The 24292-nt window shown below is 43.2% G+C and overlaps 1 protein-coding gene across 5 annotated transcripts in view; it reads right to left on the bottom strand.

The window, feature by feature from the left end:
* Positions 1-24292, bottom strand: part of RHOBTB1 (Rho related BTB domain containing 1) — a 78657-nt gene that overhangs the window by 17900 nt on the left and 36465 nt on the right. For 4 of the 5 annotated variants that reach the window (XR_012780441.1, XM_075535141.1, XM_075535143.1 and 1 more), the window contains exons 4-5: positions 7333-7518; positions 1536-2509 (exon numbers count right to left, since the gene is read on the bottom strand). Coding sequence is in view for 4 of the 5 variants with exons in the window: in XM_075535141.1 (XP_075391256.1) it covers positions 1536-2509; positions 7333-7518 (1160 nt within the window). In the remaining variant the exon portion in view is untranslated. Of the gene's footprint in view, positions 1-1535; positions 2510-7332; positions 7519-12768; positions 12828-24292 lie in introns of all 5 variants that reach the window. The other variant, XM_075535144.1, reaches the window with a different exon arrangement.

Below are 24292 nucleotides of genomic sequence, written 5' to 3'. Positions count from 1 at the left end.
TAGTTCATATTCAAGTTTCTCCAATTATCTCTATGTTGTATTGTATACCTTAAAACAAAAACAAACACAGAATCCAAGTTGAGGTGCACACAAGGGGCATTTAGTTATTTTGTCTCTGCAATAAGAAGGATTTAATCAACTTTACTTCAGGTCCATTGTCTCATTTACTCTTGGTTTGAACAGTTCGTTTGCAGTAACTTTCAAGGCTGTTCTTATTGATGATGGTCAGTGTTTGGAATGTGCCTTAAATGAACGCACAGATTCAGTGTTTACTATGGACACAGTACCACGGCAGGCATGAGGAACAATAAAGAGAAAAACAAAAGTATCCTCATAAGCCAGAAAGTCAAAATGGTACACAGGAACGAACACACACACACACACACACACACACACACAGGCACACACAGGCACACCAACAGTCATTCAAAGCAAAAGGGAACAGGGCCACGTACAAGATGACACAAGCCCGAGTCAGTGAACCACATTGGATCCCGGGCACCAGTGGGATGTGGCAATTATGTGAGGGCACAGTGATCCACAAACGAAGAGGGGGTAAGACAACATGGGCGAGCTGGACAGAGCAATGTGACAACAGCAAAGGGGGAAGGCTGGAAACGAGGAAGCACCTGGCTGGAGAGTGATCTTTGACATGCTGATGGGTCAGTGGAGAATGGAGAGAGGCAAGCAAGGCATCCTGCCACTGAATTTTAAGCACCAAACAGACTGATGAGGGGCTCAAGAGTAACTTGACCTACTTGTTATTTTTATGATAAAAAAGATTAAGCATGATACCATGTTGGTTTAAAGATCAATTTCTTCAGTCTTGGGTTCAAATCCTACCTCTGCCACCTACTACCATCTAATAACTATGGGCAAGTTACCTAACCTCTCTTTCCCTCAGTTTCCCCATCTGAAAACTAGAGATAATGTTTAACTCTGTCTGATGAGAAATAAGAGAATACATGTATATGGGGGTGGGGGGAGCTCATATGTTAGCTATGGTTTTTTATTTTGTTTTTAGCAATAGACTCATTATCTTTAATGGCCATGAAATTTTCATTACATCCTGGTAATTGTTTGCAAATTGTCACTAATTTGGTATGACTGAAAATAAACATAATTGGCAGGAAGGCAATGAATTTACAGAGTGGCACCACCAAATTAAAAATCAAATCCAATAACTGAAGAAACATGCCTTGTGATTAAGGAGGTTCTTCTTTATCCTCCCACTGTGTTTGACTCAAAAAGCCAAACCACAACAAAACAAAACCTAACCCACTGCTGACGATACAAGTGACTCATAGAGACTTTATGGGGCAGCGCACAACTCTCCTTTGGGATTCTCAAGGCTGCGAATCTTTATGGAAGCCAGGTAGCCTCATCTTTCTCCCAAGGGATGGCTGGTGGTTTTGAATCACTATGGCTAGCAGCCCCACTCGTAATCCACGATGCCCCAGGGCTCTATGTTTGGCAGGTATACAACAGAGTACATGCAACAGTTGGGGAGAGAACCCTGCCACTGGGCCCCTCACCTGAAAAGGTCCCCTTGCTGAGACATTCCTTTATCCGATTAGCTTTCCTGACGTGAAATGCTTTTGTAATCTCCTGGTTCATGAAGGCTTCCTTGTTCATGATGTTCTCCACCATCATCCTCAAATCAAACATCTCCAGGACCTCTGCGATTTGAGCCAGGCCCATTAGATCCTTTTCCTTTTCGTCCAGCTGTCCCGTATACAGAAACTGGAGCAGGGTCCGGAAAGGGCCTGGCTGGACTGAAGAGTCCATCCTGACCACAGTGATGGGGCCCACCCGCTTTGAAATGGGGTTGAATTGCATTTCCCTGTGCATGCTAACGAACCCCTTACTCCATCCAGACAAAACCTGTGTCTCTGCACCTGAGCTCTCAGCTTCCAGCCCCAGCGTCTCCCACAAGCCCTTGCTGGAGGACTTCCACTGATCTGCCTGTGGTGTCCGTGGGGCGCCCTCCTGCCTGTCCTCATCTGGGTCCAGATTCAATGTCCGCCCCTGGAAATCCCTGCTCTGCTTCTCTTTCTCACAAGCCCCGTCACCCCAACTTGGGGATTCTTCACACTCCATTACAAAGAGATCGTAAAATTTGGAAGAGGAGGTAGCGAGGTAAATTCGGTGTGCAAAGATGTGCCCCTGGTCTTGCAGGACGAACAGGACGTCTGCACACAGGGGATTGTTGAGCAAATCGGCGGCTCCGTTCGTCCAGGTGGAGGGGCACTCGGGAACCTTGATGACTGGTGGAGGGGCTTTTGGAGGTAGAAACGGTGCCTGCAGTAAAGGTTTCTGAACTTTCTTTAAGTGGGATTTCCAGAACTGCAAGTGCCGGCGGGAAATCAGGGCTGCCCGGATAGCATTGTCAAACACGTCCTTGATGCCAAACTGGTCAAACACACTCGTTTCGTAGTACGGTATGCCCAGCTCCTTGGCAACCTCTCGGCCTTTTTCTGGGGGCAAAATATCCCCTCTTTTGATGGGCCTGAAACACAGTAATTCACAAGGTTATAATTAGCATTATTTTGGGGGGTGGGTGGGAGGAAACAACCAGGGTTTATGTGAGGACACATTTAAAATGCGATTCAGGCCTATAATAAGGACTTTGAGAATGTGCCTGCTAACCTCAACTCTTTCACCTGTCCAATAGGAGTTCATAGCCACGGCGGGGGGTGGGGGGTGGAGTGGGGGTGAGGGGCTATTCTCTAGTAACCCAGTAACTCAAGAATCACCCATTTATCAGCTGTTTGCTCTTGGTCAAGCTACTGAAATTCTTTAAGTCACGACCCCCCCCCCCCACAGAGAAACAAGGGCATGAGCATAGGTACAGCTCTAAGGGCACGGAGCCCTGTGAGACGCACTCAGCATGGCATCTGACGCACTGCTCGACCACCCCCATCATTTTATCTTCATTACCATCACCTTAGACTTGTGTCTCATAATTAAAAAAATAAAGCCATATCAATTTTTTTTTCATGTGAGCCTTTTGATAGCCCTCAGAGACACCCTTTTCATTCAACATTATTGAGGAAATTGAGGCAGAAATTTTAAAGGAGTCACCTAAGGTCATATTTGCAAGGTGGGATGAGACCTCCATTAAACAATTAGAGGCCAGACCTTGCGCCTTCTGGTTAAATGCTATCCATCTCACAGCTTATTAAGGTCTACCTGGTAGACCCCTGGTAGTTCGATGCTTAGGGAGTCAGCTGTTAACTGAAAGATTGGCACATTGGGCCAGGGGTGTCACAGGAGCAAGACCTAGGTAGGGATCTTCCTGCAAAGACTATGGCTGGAAAAGCCTTTGGGACAGGTCTACTCTGCCACGTTGGGTCATTATGGGTCAAAATAGACTCGACGCAGCTAACAACAACAACTGGATTTATGAATCCTCTCCCATCTCTTCTTCTTCCCCCCACTCTGCAGTCCGGCCATGTCAACTTCTGTCTGGTCTACTACATTAGCCTCCTAACGGATTTCTCTTCAGTTCCCCACATTTTAGTCGACAGTTCATGTTGCTGCAAGAAAACTCTTTATACAACACAAATACGTCTTCCTGGCAATCCTGTTTTAAAATGTCTGCTTCCGCAAACCTTGTGCAGTAAGTGTGTCCGTTAGGCTGGCAGACAAGATTTATCATCTTATCACATGCAGTGAGGGGAAATCTATGGAAGCTAACTGAGCAGGATAATGTAGTGACGGCACAGGCCCAACCAAAAAAAAACCCAACAAGGATGGCTCTCAGAACAAGGCCACGATGCACTTCTTTCCTCCAGTCGATGGACATACATGTTTAACTCTGTGACACAGGTTCAGGAAGTGGTCTTCCCAAGTCAAGGTTTGGTCTTCAGTAAGAGGGGTAGTGCGTGTGCCGGGCACAAGTCTTCAGAGAAATAGGATTCTACCTGATAGAATCTGGATGGAAGAACTCGACGGTGAGGAGGACTACTTATCGGGCGTTGGCAAAGGCAGGAGGGCATGCAAGGAAAAAGGCTTCACTTCAAAGTTGGCTCCAAAGGATTCTCTGTGTGCCTTGTTTTTCCTCTGCTCTAATACCATCTCCTTCACGCAGGTCCTTCTTAGAACCAATCCATGGAGGGGGGAGTGGCTCTGGCTGGCCTCCAGGTCGCCACCTCTCAGTGATATGGGAAATGGTCTTTCAAAATGGCAATTTGCTTTCGTTGTGGGAGCTCAAAGAGTTGTGTTGATAGATAATTCTGTAATAGTCTGATTAGGTGAAAACACTGAAGGAAGATATCAACATTACCATTTTTGGAAATGCTGTGTTCTCCAATTAAAAGTACTATAATTATCCTTTTACAATTGCAACCTGAGCGAACACAGTTTTTAAATTTCACTTTGTTGTTGAGACTATCCATAGCAAACAAACAAACAAACATTAATCCAACCTTTTCAACAAGTACAATTCCATGGCACTGGTTACCTTCGAGTAGTATAACCATTCTTCGTGTTCCTTTTCTGAGTTCGTTCTCCCTTTTTTTAAAAAAATCATTTTACTAGGGGCTCATACAACTCCTATCACAATCCATACATAAAAAAAATCAGAAAGCAACAAGTGTTGGAAGGGGTGTGGTGAGATTGGAACTCTCATCCACTGCTGGTGGTCCTGTAGGTGTGCGCAGCCGTTATGGAAATCAATTTGGGGATACCTCAAGCAAGTGGGAATTGAGCTACCGTATGAGCCAACAATCCCACTTACTAGAGATGAGGTAAGAAACAGACCATGGCTAGACGTCTGTGCTCCAATGTTCATTGTAATGCAGTTCACAACTGTAAAGAGTGAGAAATAACCTAAATTTCCTTTTTGTTTGAATCGTTTTATTAGGGACTCATACAACTCCTATTACAGTCCATCCATACGTCAACTGTGTAAAGCACATCTGTACATTCGTTGCCCTCAGCATTCTCAAAACATTTGCTCTCCACTTGGGCCCCTGGCATCAGCTCCTCATTTTTTCCCCTCCCTCCCACCCCCTCCCTCATGAACCCTTGATAATTTATAAATTATTTTGTCATATCTTTCTCTGTCCCACATCTCCATTCCCCCACTTTTCTGATGTATGTCCCCCAGAGAGGAAGTCACATGTAGATCCTTGAAATCGGTTCCCCCTTCCAAACTACCCTCCCTATACCCTCCCAGTATCACCACACACACCACTTGTCCTGAGGGGATCATCTGCCTTGGGTTCCCTGTGTTTCCAGTTCCCATCTGTACCAGTGTACATCCTCCAGTCTAGCCAGATTTGTAAGGTAGGACTCAGATCATGACAGTGGGGGATGGGGGGGAGCATTTAGGAACTAGAGGAAAGTTGTATTTTTCATCGTTGCTACATCGCACCTCAACTGCCTTGCTCCTCTCCAAGACCCTTCTGTAAGGGATGTCCAGTGGCCTACAAATGGGCTTTGGGTCTCCACTCCATACTCCTCCGCTCATTCACTATGGTAAGATTTTTTGTCCTGATGATGCCTGATACCTGATTCCCTGATACCTTGTGATCTCACAGGCTGATGTGCTTCTTCCATGTGGGCTTTGTTGCTTCTGAGCCAGATGGCTGCTTGTTTACCTTCAAGCCTTTAAGACCACAGATGCTATATCTTTTGATAGCCGGACACCATCAGCTTTCTTCGCCACATTTGCTTATGCACCCATTTGTCTTCAGGGGTCGTATCAGGGAGGTGAACACACAATGATATGATTTTTTTGTTCTTTGATGCCTGTTAACTGATCCCTTCAGCACCTCATGGACACACAGGCTGGTGTGCTTCTTAGCGACAGATGGCCGCTTGTTTACCTTCAAGCCTTTAAGACCCCAGACGTTATGCCAACTACTGCCCTTGGAGGTTCCTCGCTCATCTGTTCAGTTGCTGTGGTCACTTTGTACTCACAAAACCAAAGCCACTGTGGTTGAGTTGATTTCATCTAATAGGGACGCTGAAGACAGGGCAGAACTGCTCCACAGGATTTCTAGTTTCTAATCTTTATGGGAGCAGACCACCACACAGCTTTCTCCAGAGGAGCTGCTGAGGGGTTTGAACCACTGATCTTTGGGTTTGCAGCAAAGTGTTTTATTCAGTGAGCCACCAAGGTGCTTTTGATCCCATATAGGTAGCTGATAAGAGAGCATAATGCTCAAAGCAGCCATTTTTAATGGTTAAACTGGACTATTGTTAGGTTTTAAGATTTCCTGGGAAACTTGGTTTAAGGTTAGAGACTGCCTTAGACCACTGCTTTCAAGGGACCACCCAGCCTTCATGGCTCCCGAGATTCTGAAGTCCATGAGAATTCAAAATTCTGTCTGCACTTTCCCTCTTTTCATCAGGATTCTTCTTTGAGATCTTTGATCAAAATATTCAGTTTTGGCAGCCAAGCATCATCCACGTTCTTCTGGTCTCGTGGGAAGGAAGGCAGTTAATTATTCATGGAGGCCATTAGGCATACCTTCCGTACCCCCCACATATTCCTGTCTCCTCTCCTGGCTACATTGCTCTAGGTGAATAGAGACTACAGTTGTGCTTGGCATGGTCAAATGCAAGCTTTTCAGATCCCAGGCATTATGTACTCCATGAACCATGTGATAGAACAGCACACAAGCATCCAAATGAACTGAGATGTCCCATGAAACAAGAGCTTGAGAACACTGCTTCTCAAAACCTTTTACTTTCCACCAAAATTAGTATACTTGATTTAGATACAGTGAAGCAAATCCTCCTTTAAGTTATGATTTAAGGTGTGTGACACTATAAAAATATACCTACTAGTGACTTTATTAAGAAGCAGAGTCATGTTTTTGCAAATATATGACCAAATGATTTTTAAAAACTGGACCCAGCCAGATCAGGAAGGATTAAGAAAAATGAAGAAAATTAGGAACACTTGAATGTTCATATTGATATGAACTTGATCGCCAGGCCGAGGATTTTGGCTAGTCACTGTAAGAATTAGTGAAAATTATTTATTTCCAGAATGACTATTATGAGTGGTTAATATTTTGTCCAATCCTGTGCAAATTATCAAACGGTTCTTTCACACATAACATTTCACAATTAGAAGATCCATTTCAGGCACAAGACCACCCTACGTCAACAATGGGCTTCCACATTTAGGAATGAGGTGCCTGTGAGGAGCATTTACTATATACCATCGTATGATCAATGAAACAGGTAAAAGCCTATGGCTGATCGATGGGGTCCCAGATCCATGGTCAAATGGGAAACGAGGCTTCAGACACATCTGCTACCTCCAAATTTTAATTGGGCCAGCCCCGTGAAATACTGACTACCCTGGCTTACCTTGCTAAAGGGCGTCTGGCTCGATTAACAGCTTCAAGATCAGCATAGCGGAGATCTAGCTGGCAGCCAACTAGAATGACAGGTGTGCGAGGGCAAAAGTGCTTGATTTCTTGATACCACATGGTTTTCACATGATTCAGGGAATTGGGATTAGCGATCGAAAAACAGAGAACCACAACATCGGACCTAAGAGGAAATCACAAAAGAAGCTATATTACCTGTTAACTTAAAAAAAAGACATTTTGGAACCTTCCCCTCCCCACTGCCCATCACCTACCCCCTATCAAATACCACAACATAGCACAATTTAAAAGGAAGAAATTAAAAGACCAGCTATTTAAATACATCTTGTACTCATGCAAACAGCCCGAAAAGCCCCCTTGCTCCCCCCGCCCCCCCCGCCGCCATTCCGGCACGCACACAGCTCAACAGTCCACCTCCGTGTTGCACTGCGGAGCGCGTGTGCATGGAAAGCTCCCATGAAGGTCACGTACGGTCTAGAGGATTACCCGAACTTTACCCAGGCCTGCATCCATGTCATGCTGAACTATTTCTGTTCATCACAAGAAATAGTTTCAAAGAACGCCCCCCCCCCCAACCTACCACTTTAACCACAATAGTGATGATGATTCAACCCAATGAGATAAAAGCAAACAGTTTCTATGTTACTGAAAATGTAATGGAGGTATTTGCCGCACAGGGCCAGCAAATACACAGAAGGAATGCGGCAGCCCTTCTTCCTGCTCCTGCGCACATGTAGACAGCAAAGCCACGTCTCTGCTTCCATTTTTAAACATCCTGAATTTGTAGGGAATCTGACTCTTGACTAGGGAGAAGGCAAGAAGGCAGTATTTAACACATGACTAAGCACGAGTGAAAGGGGTAGCCCATGAGATGACACAATGCTAGAAGCAGATTTCTCAGATGCTGTGCGACACATAACAAGTATATGGGAAAAAGAAAGAACTCCTTTATAGTCAATTTTGACATAAGGATCTTCCATTTTTACACAGTAACTTACCATTCTAGAAGCCAAAGAAGTGTTTTATGTAACGGTTGCTCAATGATGGTATTTGACAAGTAGCTGCTAACAGGTCTCTCTAGCATGATGTATAAACCATAGTTGTGAGTTAAAACATGTACAAGGATGACTTTCAAAACATGGAGGCAGAAGAATATAAAGAATCAGACAATTATTCCCAAGGACTGAAAACTATTTTGCAGCTAAATCTAGAAATAAACCCATACAATTTTATTAGATGTTAATTTATTGCCTTTATTGTTTATGTAATGAGCAGAATCAAGTTGATGAATCAAAACACCTCTTTTTTAAATCATTAATGAGCTATTCCCCCTACATATCAAAGAGGACAAACAACTATATCCAGGCAACCATAAAACTTCTAAAAATAATCATTTGGAGTGCAGAAAACTGCAGGGTGCTTATATTAAATGTAATTCACAAGTTGAGTCTTTAAATTTATATTCAAGAAAAATGGCACCAAACTACACTAAATCGAGGAGAAAACTCCCAGGATAAAAATCTTTTCAAATTATAAAAAAGATTCTAGAATTAAAGTAGATTAACAAATGAATCAGCATGCTTAGGATCTCCTTGAAATAAAGATAATATTAAAGATTCTTGGGCAATGGAAGGATTCATGTAAAATATGCATAAATACATAAATGAAAAGGGAGAATGTCTTGTCTTTCGGATTCTAATTTAGTTAGTGGAATATTCTGGGCTCAGTTTTCCTTTCCGTCAGCATAAATAACAGTATCCAGTAAAGCCAAGAATGCTTTGGATTTCACCTTTTCCTGGGAGATGAGTTTGTTATTCACAATCCTAGTTACAGTGGGTATCTGATGCAGCTTTTGTCCTGATCAGGAACTAAAGCCACCATGAATTTTATTATTGTCACACTAGTATGCCAACATCTGAGGGTCAATATCATAAAGAAATAGTTCAGGAAATAGAGCCAGTATGTAAATGTGGACCAGCACACATATGTATAAAATTACTTTAATTGGTGCCTTCTATCTCTATATTCAATCACATAGCTATCAAAGAAATCATTCTCAGAGCTTAATTCAAATGACAGACACACAGCTAAATGTCTACTCTATTCTCCAATTTTATGAGACCCCATGTGAGGTTTTGATATCAGAGCTACCTCTGTTGCCACGGTTACCATGATAACAGTCTAGCTACTGAACACACGAGTTACTCTCCAGATGACCTGGAAGCAAGTGCCGACAGGACCTTGGAGGTTGGACAAGGGAATCTTGTGATGATGTTGGTGTGCACTGTGGTTCCACAGGGCCTCAATGTTAATTATGCTGCATCCGTATCTGAAAGCATGGAATACTGTCAGAAAGCTAAAAAAAAACAAAGAAAACCCCCCCAAAACGACAATTGCTACTCTGTAAATACTTGGTTTCGAAAGGATGCTAGTTGAAGTTGCTATACGGAGGGCAACTGTCTGAAGCTAAAATAACTTCTCGAGTGAAATTCCATTTATCTTTTTGGAATAAGCTTGTTTTTTGATCCCGCTTAAATTCACATCGAGGTGCTATGAGAATGTGTCCCACTAGTTTACATTGAATGCAGTTGAAAAATAAGACCTTATTTTAACTACCAACTTGCTTAAAATGGCTTTGGTTTAGACCCTGCTGGTTTCACTACACATGCAAGTTAAGAAAACAGATGAAATCTATTCTTTAGGCCCAGAAACTGAGTACGGTAGTCTAAATAGGATTTTAACACAACTGCTGGGAATCAATGGATGCAGTAATAGAACTATAGGAAGGTAATTTTCAACACATCAATATCTCCTGTGGTATAAACACCTATGTAATCAAGTAACTATTTGGAGAATGCCACTTTTTTTTCCTCTCTAGAATTTGGGGTCAGCTTTTTATGTAGGCAAAGAAGGCATATGATCTGTAGCTAAGAATATATCCAGCTGTAAGCAGAATTCGAAGGAACTGCAGATATTAAGTAGCTTTTAATCAAAACATGCATCCCTGTGTGGAGGCTGTTCAATGTCTGACATTAGCTTGTGTTTAAAAATGCCATTCCTGTGAATGATGCAAAGAAAAAGGCAAGTTCTAGGATTTCTACTTCTAAGGGCCTGTTCCTTTTTTTATTTTTTCACCTTTGAAGAAGAGTTTAAAACGGATGGGGGTGGGAGTGTGATGAAGGCATTCACACACATTCAGCTGCAGAGTCGTCCAGCAGCCCCTCCAGGCTCCGCCGGCAGCTGTGACGGAGATTTAAAGGGAGCCCCCTACAGCTCTTTGGAGTGGAAAGCACAGGGATTTCAGAGGGCAGAGACAAAAAAGGAGTTGCTCAAACTCCCAATTCCAGATCATGAATACTCAGAGGCAGAAAGAGATTGGAAAAGTATGTGTGCGCGCACACAAACATCTTTTTTTTTCTTCTGAGAGGAAAACGGGGTTTCTTGTTTCTAAGGTAAACAATCAATATAAAAACTTCCTATCACATAAGAGGATGCCAATAAGAGGGTGTTTTGATTTGGCAAGTAAAAAAACGACCCAAAGTAAATAAATGGCTGTGTTAGAAACCATTGGGACTCTCCGACTTCATGGTGGGTGAGGAGGGGATCCAAGCGAGACCAAATCCTCTGAGAAGGCTTCAGCTGCGAAAGCCCGCTGTAGCCATGCTAGCTTTTCTTCCGAAGTGAAACCCAAACTAGCGTTTGTTTTCCCAGTTACCTTTCAAGGAAGACACCGGCTAAGGAGAGCCGGCGAAGGTGGGCAAAGAGACGTGGATAGCAGAAGGAGTACCTGCAACACTGGGGCCAAAGTTTTGTTGGAAGATAAAAAAAACGATGGTGGAAAAGAGCCCTCCTTACCCACCCATCCCGGCCCGAGCTGCACTTGGAACAGCAAACGCGGCACATCCTACCAAAGGCTGGCTTTGTAACGTCTACCGCCAACTACAGCAGATGCAAAGTGGAAACCTCAGAGGAAAACCAGAAGCCACACTGTGTCTTCCGTCTGCAGCAACATATGATCTGACGAAGAAGTAGTTGAAGAAAGATATGTACAAGTATTATCTTCAACTAGCTGGTGGGGATACATTTTCTAATTGTTCCGTCTCCAAAATTCTATCTTAGGGGCACAGTCAATTAAGTGTTGGGTTGCTAACTGAAAAATCAGCCATTTGACCATACTGTCTGCTCCAAGAGGCAGATTGGGCAGATTTGCGTCTTCTTTTAAAATGTACAGCCCCAGGAGCATGATAGAGCCGTTCTATTCAGTCTACGGGGCTTCTGTGAGTTGACACTGGTGCACAGTAATGGGTTTAGGTTTCCTGTCCTAGTCTCAGCTACTTAGCCACCACTGTCCAGCTAGGGGCCTGCGGTATTTTCATCTGCTAAGTGAATGAATAACTCCTAAAGCATCCTTTAGTTAAGAACCTAAGATCAGGCCAATTTTATAGGCAGTGAAAAATATGGAATGGATTCAATTTAGCCCTCTAAATATCAGTGAGCGAGATGATCAGTACCTTTTCCCAAAGTCCCCAATTCTGCCTGGGTCACTTGCTGGAGGTATGCTTGGTGACCCAGAGGGAGTTAATGATATTCACCCGAGTTTTTCTGGAAATAGCTCCTTTTAATGTACTTTTGTGCACTTGAAGGTCCTGGTGAAATAGTGAATCAGGAGTTGGACTGCTAACCCCAAGGTCAACAGTTCGAAATACCCACTTCCCCTGTTAGAAAGATGAGGGTGTCTGCTTCCGTAAACATCTGCTACTGCCTTGGAAGTCCTGGGGGTATTCCACTCTGCTCATGGAGGCCAACTCAGTGGTAGTGGATCTTGTACATTTTGTATTTTAAAACTTTTTGTTCTTTACAAAAATCATACCCCTTTTGTCATCACTGCCTCTTATAATTGTTAAGTTTTTGGTAGAGATTTGCATAATATTGATATTGGTACAGACCTGGCTCACACTTAACTGACTCTCTTTTCTTTGCCAACAAAGTGCAAGCCCCTTTGGGGCTTTAAACGTCCTTCTCCTCCTTGCCAACCGAAGAAGGCTCTTTGCAGAAATCATTTTCAGAACCACACATGTCAACAACATATTTTTCATGCACATAGTCTGACAGTGCTAGGCAAACAGACAGATCAAAACATCACAAAACAGCTGGGAGCATGGCGGAGAATAAGGGATGTGTAACACGTGGCTGTGGAAAATGTTAGTAGGGGAGCAGCCCGGTGTGTATGAGATGCAGAGCGAGTTGTCAGTAATGGTGAACAGTACCACCTGGAGATGGATGGCTGTGTCAGTTCATACTCATGGAAGATGGAGAGGCCTGCGGGGGAGCACCTGGCAGGGGGTCTGGGGAGAGCAGGGCAGTACCATGCAGCGCCCTGGATGTCAGCAGAGAAATGAAGTCAATACTTTACCAATAGCAGTGAGGCTTCTTAAGTACAGATGTTTATGTGGGGGAAACTGTCAAACCACCCTGCAATATATCCAGATTTGGGAGTGATTAGCATGCGCAACTATTTCTTCCAGGTCCATAACTGCATGTTCAGTGGGAAGGGACATTTTCAACCAGTCTTCCTCCACCCACCCTCAAGAGGGTCAAAGCATGCTCCCAAGTGCAGGAAGGCAGCATCTTCAACATCCCACCAAGGCCATCAGATTGAAAGTGGTTGGCGTTGCCATCCCAGCACACAAATCTGAGGGAGCCCTGGTCCTCCAGTAAAGGTGGAAGGATTGCCATCCAGCAGAAACAAGCGATTCTTCGTTGGATCCCCATTTGTCTATAGATGGCCATCTATGTACCCTTTAGTATATTGTGGCACCTCACATGTTCATTAGAGAGAGAGAGAGAGAGACAAATGCCCATAAAGTTGGGGAAAGCATAGCAACTTGAAAAGAAATTTCTGAAGCAATCTCATTTAACTCCTGACCAGTAAACGCAGGAAACACTGACATAAAGAAGATTTCCTTAACAGAGAAGGTGAAACTGTGCTAATAAATCCCTCCCCAACAGTATTCTCATGCTCCTTTTAAAGTTCCCTGAGACTAAAGCCCATGGAACTCCTTCGTAGGCTGCTAATGTGTTCTCTTAGGGCAAGACTGTAGCTGCAGCTAGAACCCACGCTCCATGTGCGGCTGAATGACAGCTCGGAGGGCTCTGGGATTAACTTCCCGACTCTGCTGAGACCAGGCTCTGAAACCAGCAAGACCATTTCACCATAGTGCATGGAGGTTTCTTAGCAATTCTCTTTGAATGGGACTTGTCAAGTCCTTTATCCAGTGTCAATGCAGCGTCTGGATCAGTTTTTCCATAATTAGTAACTGAAAACCTCCGTTGTATTCCAGGCACCCTCCCAATCACTCGGGATACAGCAAGTACCACACACACGTTGCAGTGGAAAAGAGAAACAACACACGAGAAAAACAAGTAAAATATGTCGTATTTTTAGGTAATGACAAGTGTTAAACAGAAATAAAATAAAGCAGAAAAGCAGGAGGGGTGCTGATGAAGTGAGTACTGGGGAGAAGAACCTTGATTCGTCGGGGGGTCACTTGTGGATGGTTAACTACAGGCTCAGCAGCTGGAGGCCACCATCTGTTCTGAGGAAGGCCGGTGAGGCTGCCTGCTCCCTTACGGATTGCGTCTCAGAAACTAAAGGGGCAGCGGCACTCTCTTCTATAGGGTTACCATGACTTGGACCCCATGACAATGGTGGGTGGGGAGAGGGGGCTACACACAGAAGGAGGCAGTTGAATACCATTTTGAAGGAAGTGAGAGAATGTTGAGATCTGGGAGAACTTTGTGGATGAGGACACTGTAAGTGCAAAGGCCCTGAGGCGGGAGGAGCATGCCTAGGATGCTTGCCAGAGGGAAGAGAACAAGTTGCTGGAGGTGATGGATGAGATAAGGTACCTGGCTGTTGCTCTGAGTGAGCTAGAGGCCATTAGGGGGTTTTATGTAGAATGACAGGAGATAATTTCCGTTTCAAAAGGACTACACCATTGCTGAAAGGGAGAGTTGGTGACGTGACTTCTCTCTGTCCAGAAGCAGTCCCGGTGCTGTCAGCGGCCCCATTCTGTATAGGAAGATGCTTCAAAGCATCCATGGAAAATGGAATTGAAAGGTAATAGAAGTTTTCCTTTTGAAGCTTTCATGAATATATGAAAAGTAAAGTCAATTAGGGTTTTCTGCTGGACTAGATGTAGGAATTGATGGAAAAAGTGTAAAACAATGCTTAGGTTTCTGGTCTGAACAATATTTTCCTTCCTTTCCTGGTGTAGACATCTTGGCTCAACATTTATAACACAGAATTGTGATTTCTGTTGTCAGCTCCCACGTTAAAGTGTGAGTTCCTAGGGCAGGAATCATGTCCTGTTCCTCTTCATTTCTCCTAATGGTATAGAACATAGCTACAATGCTTGTACCAGAAAAGACTTTACATTAACAGTTACTGAATGAAATGGTCTTATAAATACTGGAAGGCAAAAATTGCAAATATACAAAGTCTGAAATAAATTAATATAAGCCTAATAAGTCTGCTAGGCAATATGTTGGAGTTATAAGAACAAAAATCGTGTGTCTGTATAATATATCTTCAGGCTATGATTGCTGAAAGACTGCCGTGCAAAATCTCTGGCATATAGCAGCAGTTAATGAGTTACCATTAAAAAATTTAATATATCTAAAATATCCATTAAACCATTTACTTGAATACTTTTATAAAGTCAGAAACACAAAACCTTTTCAAAAATCTCCAGAAGCAAAGAATATGTAAAAGAAATGGGTAGCTTAATCCGAGGATTTATTTTGGATATGCTACACCAGAACAAAGGCTTAAGAAAGCTCTATAGATGCCTGGTGGGGCTTGGTAAAGGCCAATGTAACCGAGAGGAATTACCAAAAACCAAATGAAGGCCGAACATGATAGTGGGACAAGAGGAAAGTAAAAGGAAATAGAGGAAATAAATAGGAGGCACAGGACATCTATAGTGGTCTAAATCCAGTCACGTACATATGTAGATATATTTATATATAATGATAGGGAACTACATCCATGTACTTACATTTCTATTTAAGTATTAAGGTAGCAGATGGACACTGGGCCGCTACACAAGTACTCCCTCAAAGCAAGAACACTTTGTTCTAATAACTTGGTATTCTGTGATGTTCACCTTCCTGACATGATCGCTGAAGACAAAATGGGTGCATAAGCAAATGTGGCAAAGAAAGCCCAACCATCAAAAGACATAGCATCTGGGATCTTAAAGGTCTGAAGATAAACAAGTGGCCATCTAGCTCAGAAGCAACAAAGCCCACATGGAAGAAGCACACCAGCCTGTGTGATGATGAGGTGTTGATGGGATCAAGTATCAAACACCCAAAACAAAAAATCCTATCCATGTGAATGAAGGGGAGGTGTGGAATGGAGACCCAAAGCCCATCTGTAGACAAATGAACATCCCCTCACAGAAGGGTCACAAGGAAGAGATGAGCCAGCCAGGGTGCAGTATAGCACGGATGAAACACATAACATTCCTCTAGTTCTTTAATGCTTCTCCCCCCACCCCCCCCCCCGACCCCCTGCCCCAAATCATGACCTCAATTCTACCTTACCAATTTGGTTAGACCAGACCATGTACACTGGGACAGATAGGAGCTCTCAATATAGAGACTCCAGGACAGATAAACCCCTCAGCACCAATAATGAGAGTAAAGGCACCAAGAGGGTAAGGGGAAGGTGCGGGGAGAAAGAGGAGAACCGATCACAATGATTGACATATAAGCCCCTTCCAGGGGAATGGACAACAGAAAAGTGAGTGAAGGGAGGCAGCAGTCAGTGTAAGACATGAAAAAATATATCAATTACCAAGGGTCATGAAGGAGGGTGGGTGGGGGAGGGGAAAAAGAGCTGATACCCAGGGCTCAAGTAGAAAGAAAGTGTTTTGAAAATGATGATGGAAACGTGTGTACAAATGTGCTTGACACAATGGATGGATGAATGGATTGTGATAAGAGCTGTTAGAGCCCCCAATAAAATGATAAAAAAGAGAAAGTCCTCTCTATTTCATAGACCATCTTCATTTTTAAAAAACAAACCTAAATAAAATTACTAAAATAATAATTTAAAAAATCTCCCAAGGTAACACATTTAAAAGAGATTTGCTAGTTTGTCTTACCTTTCTGCAATTTGGTATCCTCTCTTTCTCACTATCCCCTTTAGGCTGGACTGGAAGACCTTTCGGGGAGATCATGTTGGAAATATACCGAGTGTACAATCTGACAGACAAGATCATCCAGGCGACGTCACGGCACAGAGGTCAGCGTGCTTGGCTGCTAACTGGAGCGCAGCAGTTCCAGCCCACCAGCAGCTTCCCAGGAGAAACATGCGGCAGTCGGCTTCCTTAAACCCTAGGTAGCAAGTTCAACTCTGCCTTCTAGGGTCACGAGGAGTCAGCATTGACTTGACAGCCAAGGCATTATTGGATAAGATGCTCATGAGGATTCATTTAAACCCAACAAAAACAAAACTATCTGTGCCAATGTCCTACAAGCTGTAAAGTACCGACTATTTTCCAGCGCATATAATTTGGAATGAAAACATCTTCGATATCTCTCGTTTGATGCAACTAAAAAGAATGGCGAGCAGCATTTTTCATTAAAAACTCTTTGCTTTTGGGTTTGTCTGCTTGGGTCCTTGATTAATACGGAAATGCGGAAACGTTGCTAATAGAAATGATCTAAGAAATCATTGCAGAATTACGCAAAAGAAAAACTGCATGGACTGAAACCCATTTTCTGTATCAGAAAGTTGTTTTTTTTTCCTTCCTGGATAAAAGATCAACATGAAAGACAGCTATAGTTGACTCAACTTGTCAAACTTGCAATTATTAAGCAGTAATAGAAAATAAATGAAAGGAAGGCAGAGCCCAAGCTAAAATAAACGGCTGTGTCTCTTGTTCTTTGCATGCCCCTGGGTCTCCTCTCGTCTCTTGAGCCCGCCAATGCTCTTTCAGGGTGGCCCCACCAAGGACTTTCTTTCCCGAGCATGCGATCCATGTCTGGGCTGCAGCCAACATCCTTCCAGGTCCTGGAACATGGGTGAGCCAGAGTCAATGATCATGCCTATAGCTATCTCTGTTGGCACTGCTGCTTCCCAAGGACAGTCTTATCCTGAGGACAGGATTGGGTCAGGCAGAGGAATTCCAACTCTTCTGATATTTGTCTTTTGGTTCAAATAAGCAATCATCCAGCAGTAATCAACCATCAATTGGTTTGCCCAATTTTCCCCATGTTTGCACAGATATATTAAAAAGACATACCTAATTAAAAAATTAGTCTTTAAAATAGAAACTCATTTGTGACTAGGATGAAGGTTCACTAAACAAAATGATTTTCCATTTAACAATATATACTCATCTTGTTTCAATGTCATTGATTGTAATTCCCACAATGTAATATCCCACTTTTTCCATTTTCATTTTGTTTTCTTTTTTTTTTTTTTTGCTTCAGGTCAGTGAAAGTGAGACTTTATTGAGGGCCCAGGGCCACTGGGCTCAGGAGAACCCCAGCAGCTGGTCTGGGGGAATGCCCTCCTTGTCTTGGATCTTAGCTTTGACATTCTCGATGGTGTCGCTGGGCTCAACCTCAAGGGTGATGGTCTTGCCTGTCAGGGTCTTCACAAAGATCTGCATCTTTGCGTTACCCGCTTGGGCCGCCTTGCTGAAGAGAAAGAGCTCATTTTGTTTTCTAATCCTTCATTCCTTCTGAGCTTTTTCCTTGGGTAACTATTGCCCTTTACATCCCAAATGGTTCATTATTGTAATATGTGTGTACCTCCCCTAATGTTGTCTTTTCTCCTACAGGTCTATGTATCATGGACCTGAAAAACTTGAGTCTTGGGGGTTGCGTTTACTTTCAGGCCTGATGGGTGACCAAGGGTTGTAGTCTTGGAATTTCCACCAGTCTCTATCTGACTGGAGAACAGTGTCTTTTTTTTATAATTTAAATTTTTATTCTATGTCTTCCCCACTGTGTACATCCAGGACCTTCTGGTGTGATCCCTTTCAGAGTGGCTGGTAGTGATGCCTGGGAACCATGTCGTTTTTCTGGTCTTGGCGTTTGATGTTTGCATGATACATTAATCCTTTGGACTAGTCTTCCTGTGGGTCTTCGTTTGTTTCTGTGGGTGTTTGATTTTCTTCACTCATCTTTGTTCCGGATGGGGGAAAGACCAATAGCTGTACCTTAGATGACTACTTGCAAATATTTAAGACCACGGTACTCACGAAAGTAGGATATGGCTGTGGATTGTGTATATACCCTAGAGCCAAATTGCCATGACACAAAAGGAATGACACACATCGCCATGCTCACTACCCAACCAGGCACAATAGCAAGAAGACAGAAACCTAAATGCCCAGCAATGGATGTCTGGATGGAGTAACTATGGACATTCACACAATGGAATATTACCAATGAAAAAGAATAAAGATGAACCTGGGAAACACTACATATCACGAATTTACCCAGAGGACGAGAGAACTTAGAAAAGGTCAAATATGGTATGAGGCATGTACGATAAAATCAGGCAAGGTTTTCATACAATGTTTCCCACAAAGAAACATTCTTTGATCATTACCCGAGGGAGGAGGGAAAAGAGAGCAGTCACTAACTAGATGGCAGCCACATATTAACTTGGGTGAAGGGGACGGAAATCCACATATGGGAGGTCAGCAAAAAATGATCCAGGCAAAGGAAGCCACTTGGCAGGGTACAAGAGTTCAAGTAAACGGAGGTCATACTATTACACAATCCTGTAAGGACAGGGATGACAATAACCGGTGAGTAACTACACCAACACACAAGCTGAACGGTATGGGACGAAGAATGGGACTGTATCCATGAATATATATAGAGATCTGACAGGCTATTTCTACACATGCTTTTATGTTTGCTGCCAATAGATTCATGACTAAATGGTAGAGAACACAGAGGGCGAAGTTAAGAAAATGTCTTTTCCAGAAGCAAACACCTCCAGGCAATGAGTCACTGGACTGTGGGGCTCAAGACCACCGTCTCAGAGGTCATCAAGGTCAATTGATACAGTCCACGAAGAAAATTTTCTTAAGGGTTAGATTTATACAATTCTTGGAGACGAAACACATAGGAGGGACAATCAATAGTTGGAAAAGCATTAGGCTAACCAATTTTCTCTCTAAGGACACTTGCCCAAGCAAGCACCAAAAAAAATTTTTTTTAAAGAATGCTAATGAATTTGAACCCTCAACCTTTTGGTTAGCAGCCAAGTCCTTAACCACTATGCCATCAAGGCTCCTTCTGTACCTTAGATACCCACACGGGACAGTTCTACTCTGTTCTGTAGGGTTGGCATGGGTTGGAATCATTTCCATGGCAACGAGTCCTCATGGACCAAAGGAGTCCTAGTGGTACAAATGGTTAAGCATTTGGCTTCGAACCAAATGTTGGGAGTTTCAGCTCAACCTGACACTTTGCAGGTCAAAGATGTAGATGTCGACACCTGCTTCTCAAAAGATTACTGCCAAGGAAAAAAGAAAACCTCCGAGGTTGTGTCATGAACACTAAAGAGCCGATTTCATCCCATGCGATCACTGTCACAATGAGAGCTTTGCAAAGGGATTGTACGGGGAATACAGAGCAGACACCACACCTGAATCCTGAAGCTAAGAGGATGGGGAGAATATGGAGAGGACGTCTGGGAGTATGTGACTCTTGGTCTAAATCTTAGAATACTAGTAAGGATTAGCTAGGTAAAGGGTAAAGGGCTACAGAGGGCAGAGGATGTACTTTCTAGGAGTATTTAACTCTAAATACTCATATGCTGTTATATTTCGAAGCAAGAGATGAGATTGGAAAGACAGGCTGGGACACAATCTGCAGAACAAAACAAAAATAGGATCTCACATTCAAATGAGAGCATACTGCCTCCTAATTCTGCACCCAATTTCCAGCCAGGGTATCTGGGATACTGTGTACACCGTGGAGAAGCCCACCTGTATACCTTCAGAGATTACCGCCACATTCTCCAGCCTCAGAAACAACTATTAAAGCCACTTTGATAGAGAAACCCATAACCTTTATAAAATTTGGTGTTCTTTAATCTGCTATCACAGAACTTTTGCTAAAATGTCTTCTCATAAAAAGTTACAAATGTAGCCACAGTTCCAGAAACAGGCTACTTGCTTAGCCAATGATTCACACCGTTGAGGGCTCTCCCTCTGGGAAAGGGACCAGTCTTATTTTGTGAGATAATATGATAGTACCCTATTATGAACTTTGGGGTCTACAAAACATCTGATCCTATTTTTGCCCCAAGTCCACATAAATGGTATGTTTTCATAAAGATGAATTTTAAGCTCAACATATCATTACAAGATATATTAACATGCAAAATTTCACATGTGTATCATAGAGTACCTGGATTACCAATAAAGGTATCTTCAAAAATTTGTACTGAGCATATTGAACATGTTAGTTTGTTTGGTTTGATATAGGTATTCATCCATCCTTTAAACCAATGGTTCTCAGCCTTCCTAATGCTGTGACCCTTTAATACAGTTCCTCATGTTGTGGTGACCCCCACAAGCATAAAATTATTTTTGTTGCTACTTCATAATTGTAATTTTGCTACTTCATGAATTGGCCAACATCCGTGAAAGGGTTGTTCAACCCTGAAAGGGCCGTCTAGCTGTTTTCTAGTATGTGTAGGTATTTTCAACCATGAGAACTGACAGCTTGAGTCTAGCCTCCTCATGGAGAGCACTATCCTGTTTGTTGATCCAACTCGGTGTCCTTCTTAGGTCGCTCCCCAATTTTCTGGTCCCCAAATTTCTTGGTCCTTTCTGCGCAGAGCAACCATTTCTCCTAGATCCCTTTGCAGCAGCACACTTTTACAAAGTGCGATGTGGGTTTCCTTTCCGTAAAGAATGGCCCTGATTTTCCCTCTGCTACTTTTCTACGCCCTCGTGAAGGTCACGGTGGGAGACAGGACTTGCGGAAAGACAGCAAAGCGCTTGCCGCGTGGTGCAAAATTTGAAGAGGTGCCAGACAAGCTCAATGATTGAGATGAATAATGCTGTACAGCAATAGTTGCTTTTTCAAAATTGAAATAAAGACATCAGAATGTAATTTCAGACCCAGCATTTAGACTATGCTATATTCAATAACAGCTAATTCACAATGACCTATCAAGAAACATTTGTCATTCTTTATCCTCTTGCCAATAACCATAAACACACCTAGTCCCAGACCAAGACACAAATACCAGTTACCCATAGTCATGAATTTTTAAAAGACTTCAAACCAAGCATTCAAATGGGCTGTATTTAAGCCATATCTGATTACATGTGCCTTCAACATGAAACTGGATTGACGTTATCTAAATAGATAGACAGTTGCCCTGATTAATGTTGTCACTTAAAATATGCTGCTCAGAGAAACTAATTAAACAAAATAAGTGTGCATTAATAAACGACATAATAAGTGGGTCCCCACGTGGCAGAAAATACGCCTAGGCACTGTTGGGAGTGAGGGCAAGTATAAAGTGGGTGTGCATTTTTAAAGTGAAATGCTGAGGGTCTGGTGGGGGGTGGCAATAATAAGCCATATGAGGTACCCAAGACTGCCATTCACTGTTAAAATGCTCACTTGGTTGTCTCATGTGTGGCTACTGAGAGATACATACAAAGAAGAGAGTTAGTTGTTCTGGATTTAAAGGTGAAAGGAAAGAACACAGTGTTAGAGTTGGTGGTCGTGCTTCCTGGTCTCTGGATTGCACACTGGACAGTGTGTGATTCACACTCCACAGGGAGAATGCAAGCCGGTGCATCATCAATCAGCACCATCGGCCACAACTGCCCGGTGGGGTGGGAATACATGGGCTTGGGAGTCAGAGCTACTGGGAAAAGTCAGTCCCACTCTTTCCTTGCTGTCTGACCGGGACCCTTTTCTATGCCTGCTTCCTCCTCTGCGAGCTGAGGAGCCCACAGCCTGCAGTACAGGGTCACCACAAGAATGGAACCAGCCAGGACAGGCAGAGCCCCTAGCATAGCCTGCCCTGCAGAGGCCCCCATTAAGGTGTCGCTGCTGTTGCCACCATCCTGGGCATCACAGGTCTTACTTGGAGTCTGAAGGTTTTCTGATCCTCTGATCAATGGAGAAGTTTTTCAAGGAAAGGAAATACAATCTGACTGTAGGTACTGACATCTGGTTGTGTCTTAGGTGGCACAGTGGTTAAAGTGTTTGCTGTTTGCCTGAAGGTTGGCAGTTCAAATCCACCACTCTATGGTAGACCAATGTAGCAGTCTGTTCTGTAAAGATCACAGCCTTCAAGATCCCATGAGGCAGTTCCATGCTGACTTACAAGGCTGTTATGTGTCAGAGTGGATTGAAGGGCAATGGGATTGTGTGTGTATGTGTGTGTGTGTGTGTGTGTGTGTCTAAAGGAGAGGGGCCCAGATGTGTGGTAAAGGCAGAGTTTGTCCTGTTTTCTATATTTTTCACTGCTAGTTAGCTATGTGTGAACAGTTTCATTATTATATTAGCTCAGGAAAATTTTTTTAATTTAGTGATATCCTTTTAACAAGGGGCTCTTTTTCACCAAGAAAGAGCAGCCGATCATAATCATGGTTAGCCTGAGCAGTTTTGTTGCTGGCATTTCCAAAGATCCAGTAAAGGGCTTCCAAAGTTCATGCAAAAGTGGGTAGAAAGGAGGTGGTGGCAGGAAAGGCTCCAAGAGAATTGGTGTCAATCACTCCGAGAAAGAGAGGGTTCATCCGTTCTCAAATGCGTGTAGTGGTCGAATGACAAAGCTATTCTTGCATCTCCATTACCTAGAAAGACACTTCTCAAATTGCTTTCTTAAATGGATGCATGGTGCCCCTTCCTTGGATGTACCTTTTGAGATCTCTTTTGGTTTTAAGCATTTGCACAAATATGGAAGAATACTTAGAAACTGGCTCACCAATGTTAGATGATCATCAGCTGCATCAAGTTTAAAATGAAGTTACGGTGGCTTGGCATGTAAGATCCAGGACTCTGGATTTGAACTTGCCCCTGAGACTCACTACTGGGCCAATCGCGGTAATAGAAAGATTCAACCATATCCAACTGCGGCATGAAGGTGACCTCTGCCCCAAAGCATCCCTGAAAGGATGAGCTACCCTAACACTGGAACGGTGACATGCTGAATGGCACAGATTCGGTCTTTGGTCATTTGCAGCGATTATTCTGGTGGGCTGAAAAATGGGTTCAAAAGTTGATCTCCACTCAGAAGGAAAGCAGTGACATGCTGGTTACAATTACACCACACTAAGAAACTTGCAAGTTCAAGTTGGCAGCCAGCCATCCACTGAAAGTCCTATTCTCCAGGGAACACACTCTTCAAACCTGAGCTCATGTATGCCAAGGAATGTCTGAAGGCTAACTTATTAACCACCTTCGTGATAACGAAGCAGAAGACAGTGAAGGAAGGGTAGGGACCTGGTTTCTTTCACTGCCGCCACAAGAATCAAATTAATTATCTTTGTAAAAGAGTTCCTAATACATTTCCAAGTTTAGGGAATATATCCCACATGCTGCAAAGTTCATGTCCATCCACTTCCCAGTGACTTGTCATTCACACCGACAGTAAAAGTAGCAGTTATAAGAACACAGGTTTGCAAACTAGACTGATTAGAAAAGATCATTCTGATTTTTCTCCTCCATAAATGATACCAAGCTAAGGAAATGAAACAGCCCTCTCACAACAAGGAAATGCAGGGCTTAGGGCCCAGTGCCTAGTCAAAGGCTATCCACAAAATGTAACTTTCTGGTGCTTTATCAGTGTACTGTGACATAGTTTATGTGTCAAAAAGATCCTGGAGTCTGAGACAGACAGCTCTGCGTTTGTTCTGTGCCAGGGG

Source organism: Tenrec ecaudatus, chromosome 16, assembly GCF_050624435.1.
Source record: "Tenrec ecaudatus isolate mTenEca1 chromosome 16, mTenEca1.hap1, whole genome shotgun sequence".
Classification (NCBI taxonomy): domain Eukaryota; kingdom Metazoa; phylum Chordata; class Mammalia; order Afrosoricida; family Tenrecidae; genus Tenrec; species Tenrec ecaudatus.
This window is presented reverse-complemented; position numbering and strand designations above follow the sequence as displayed.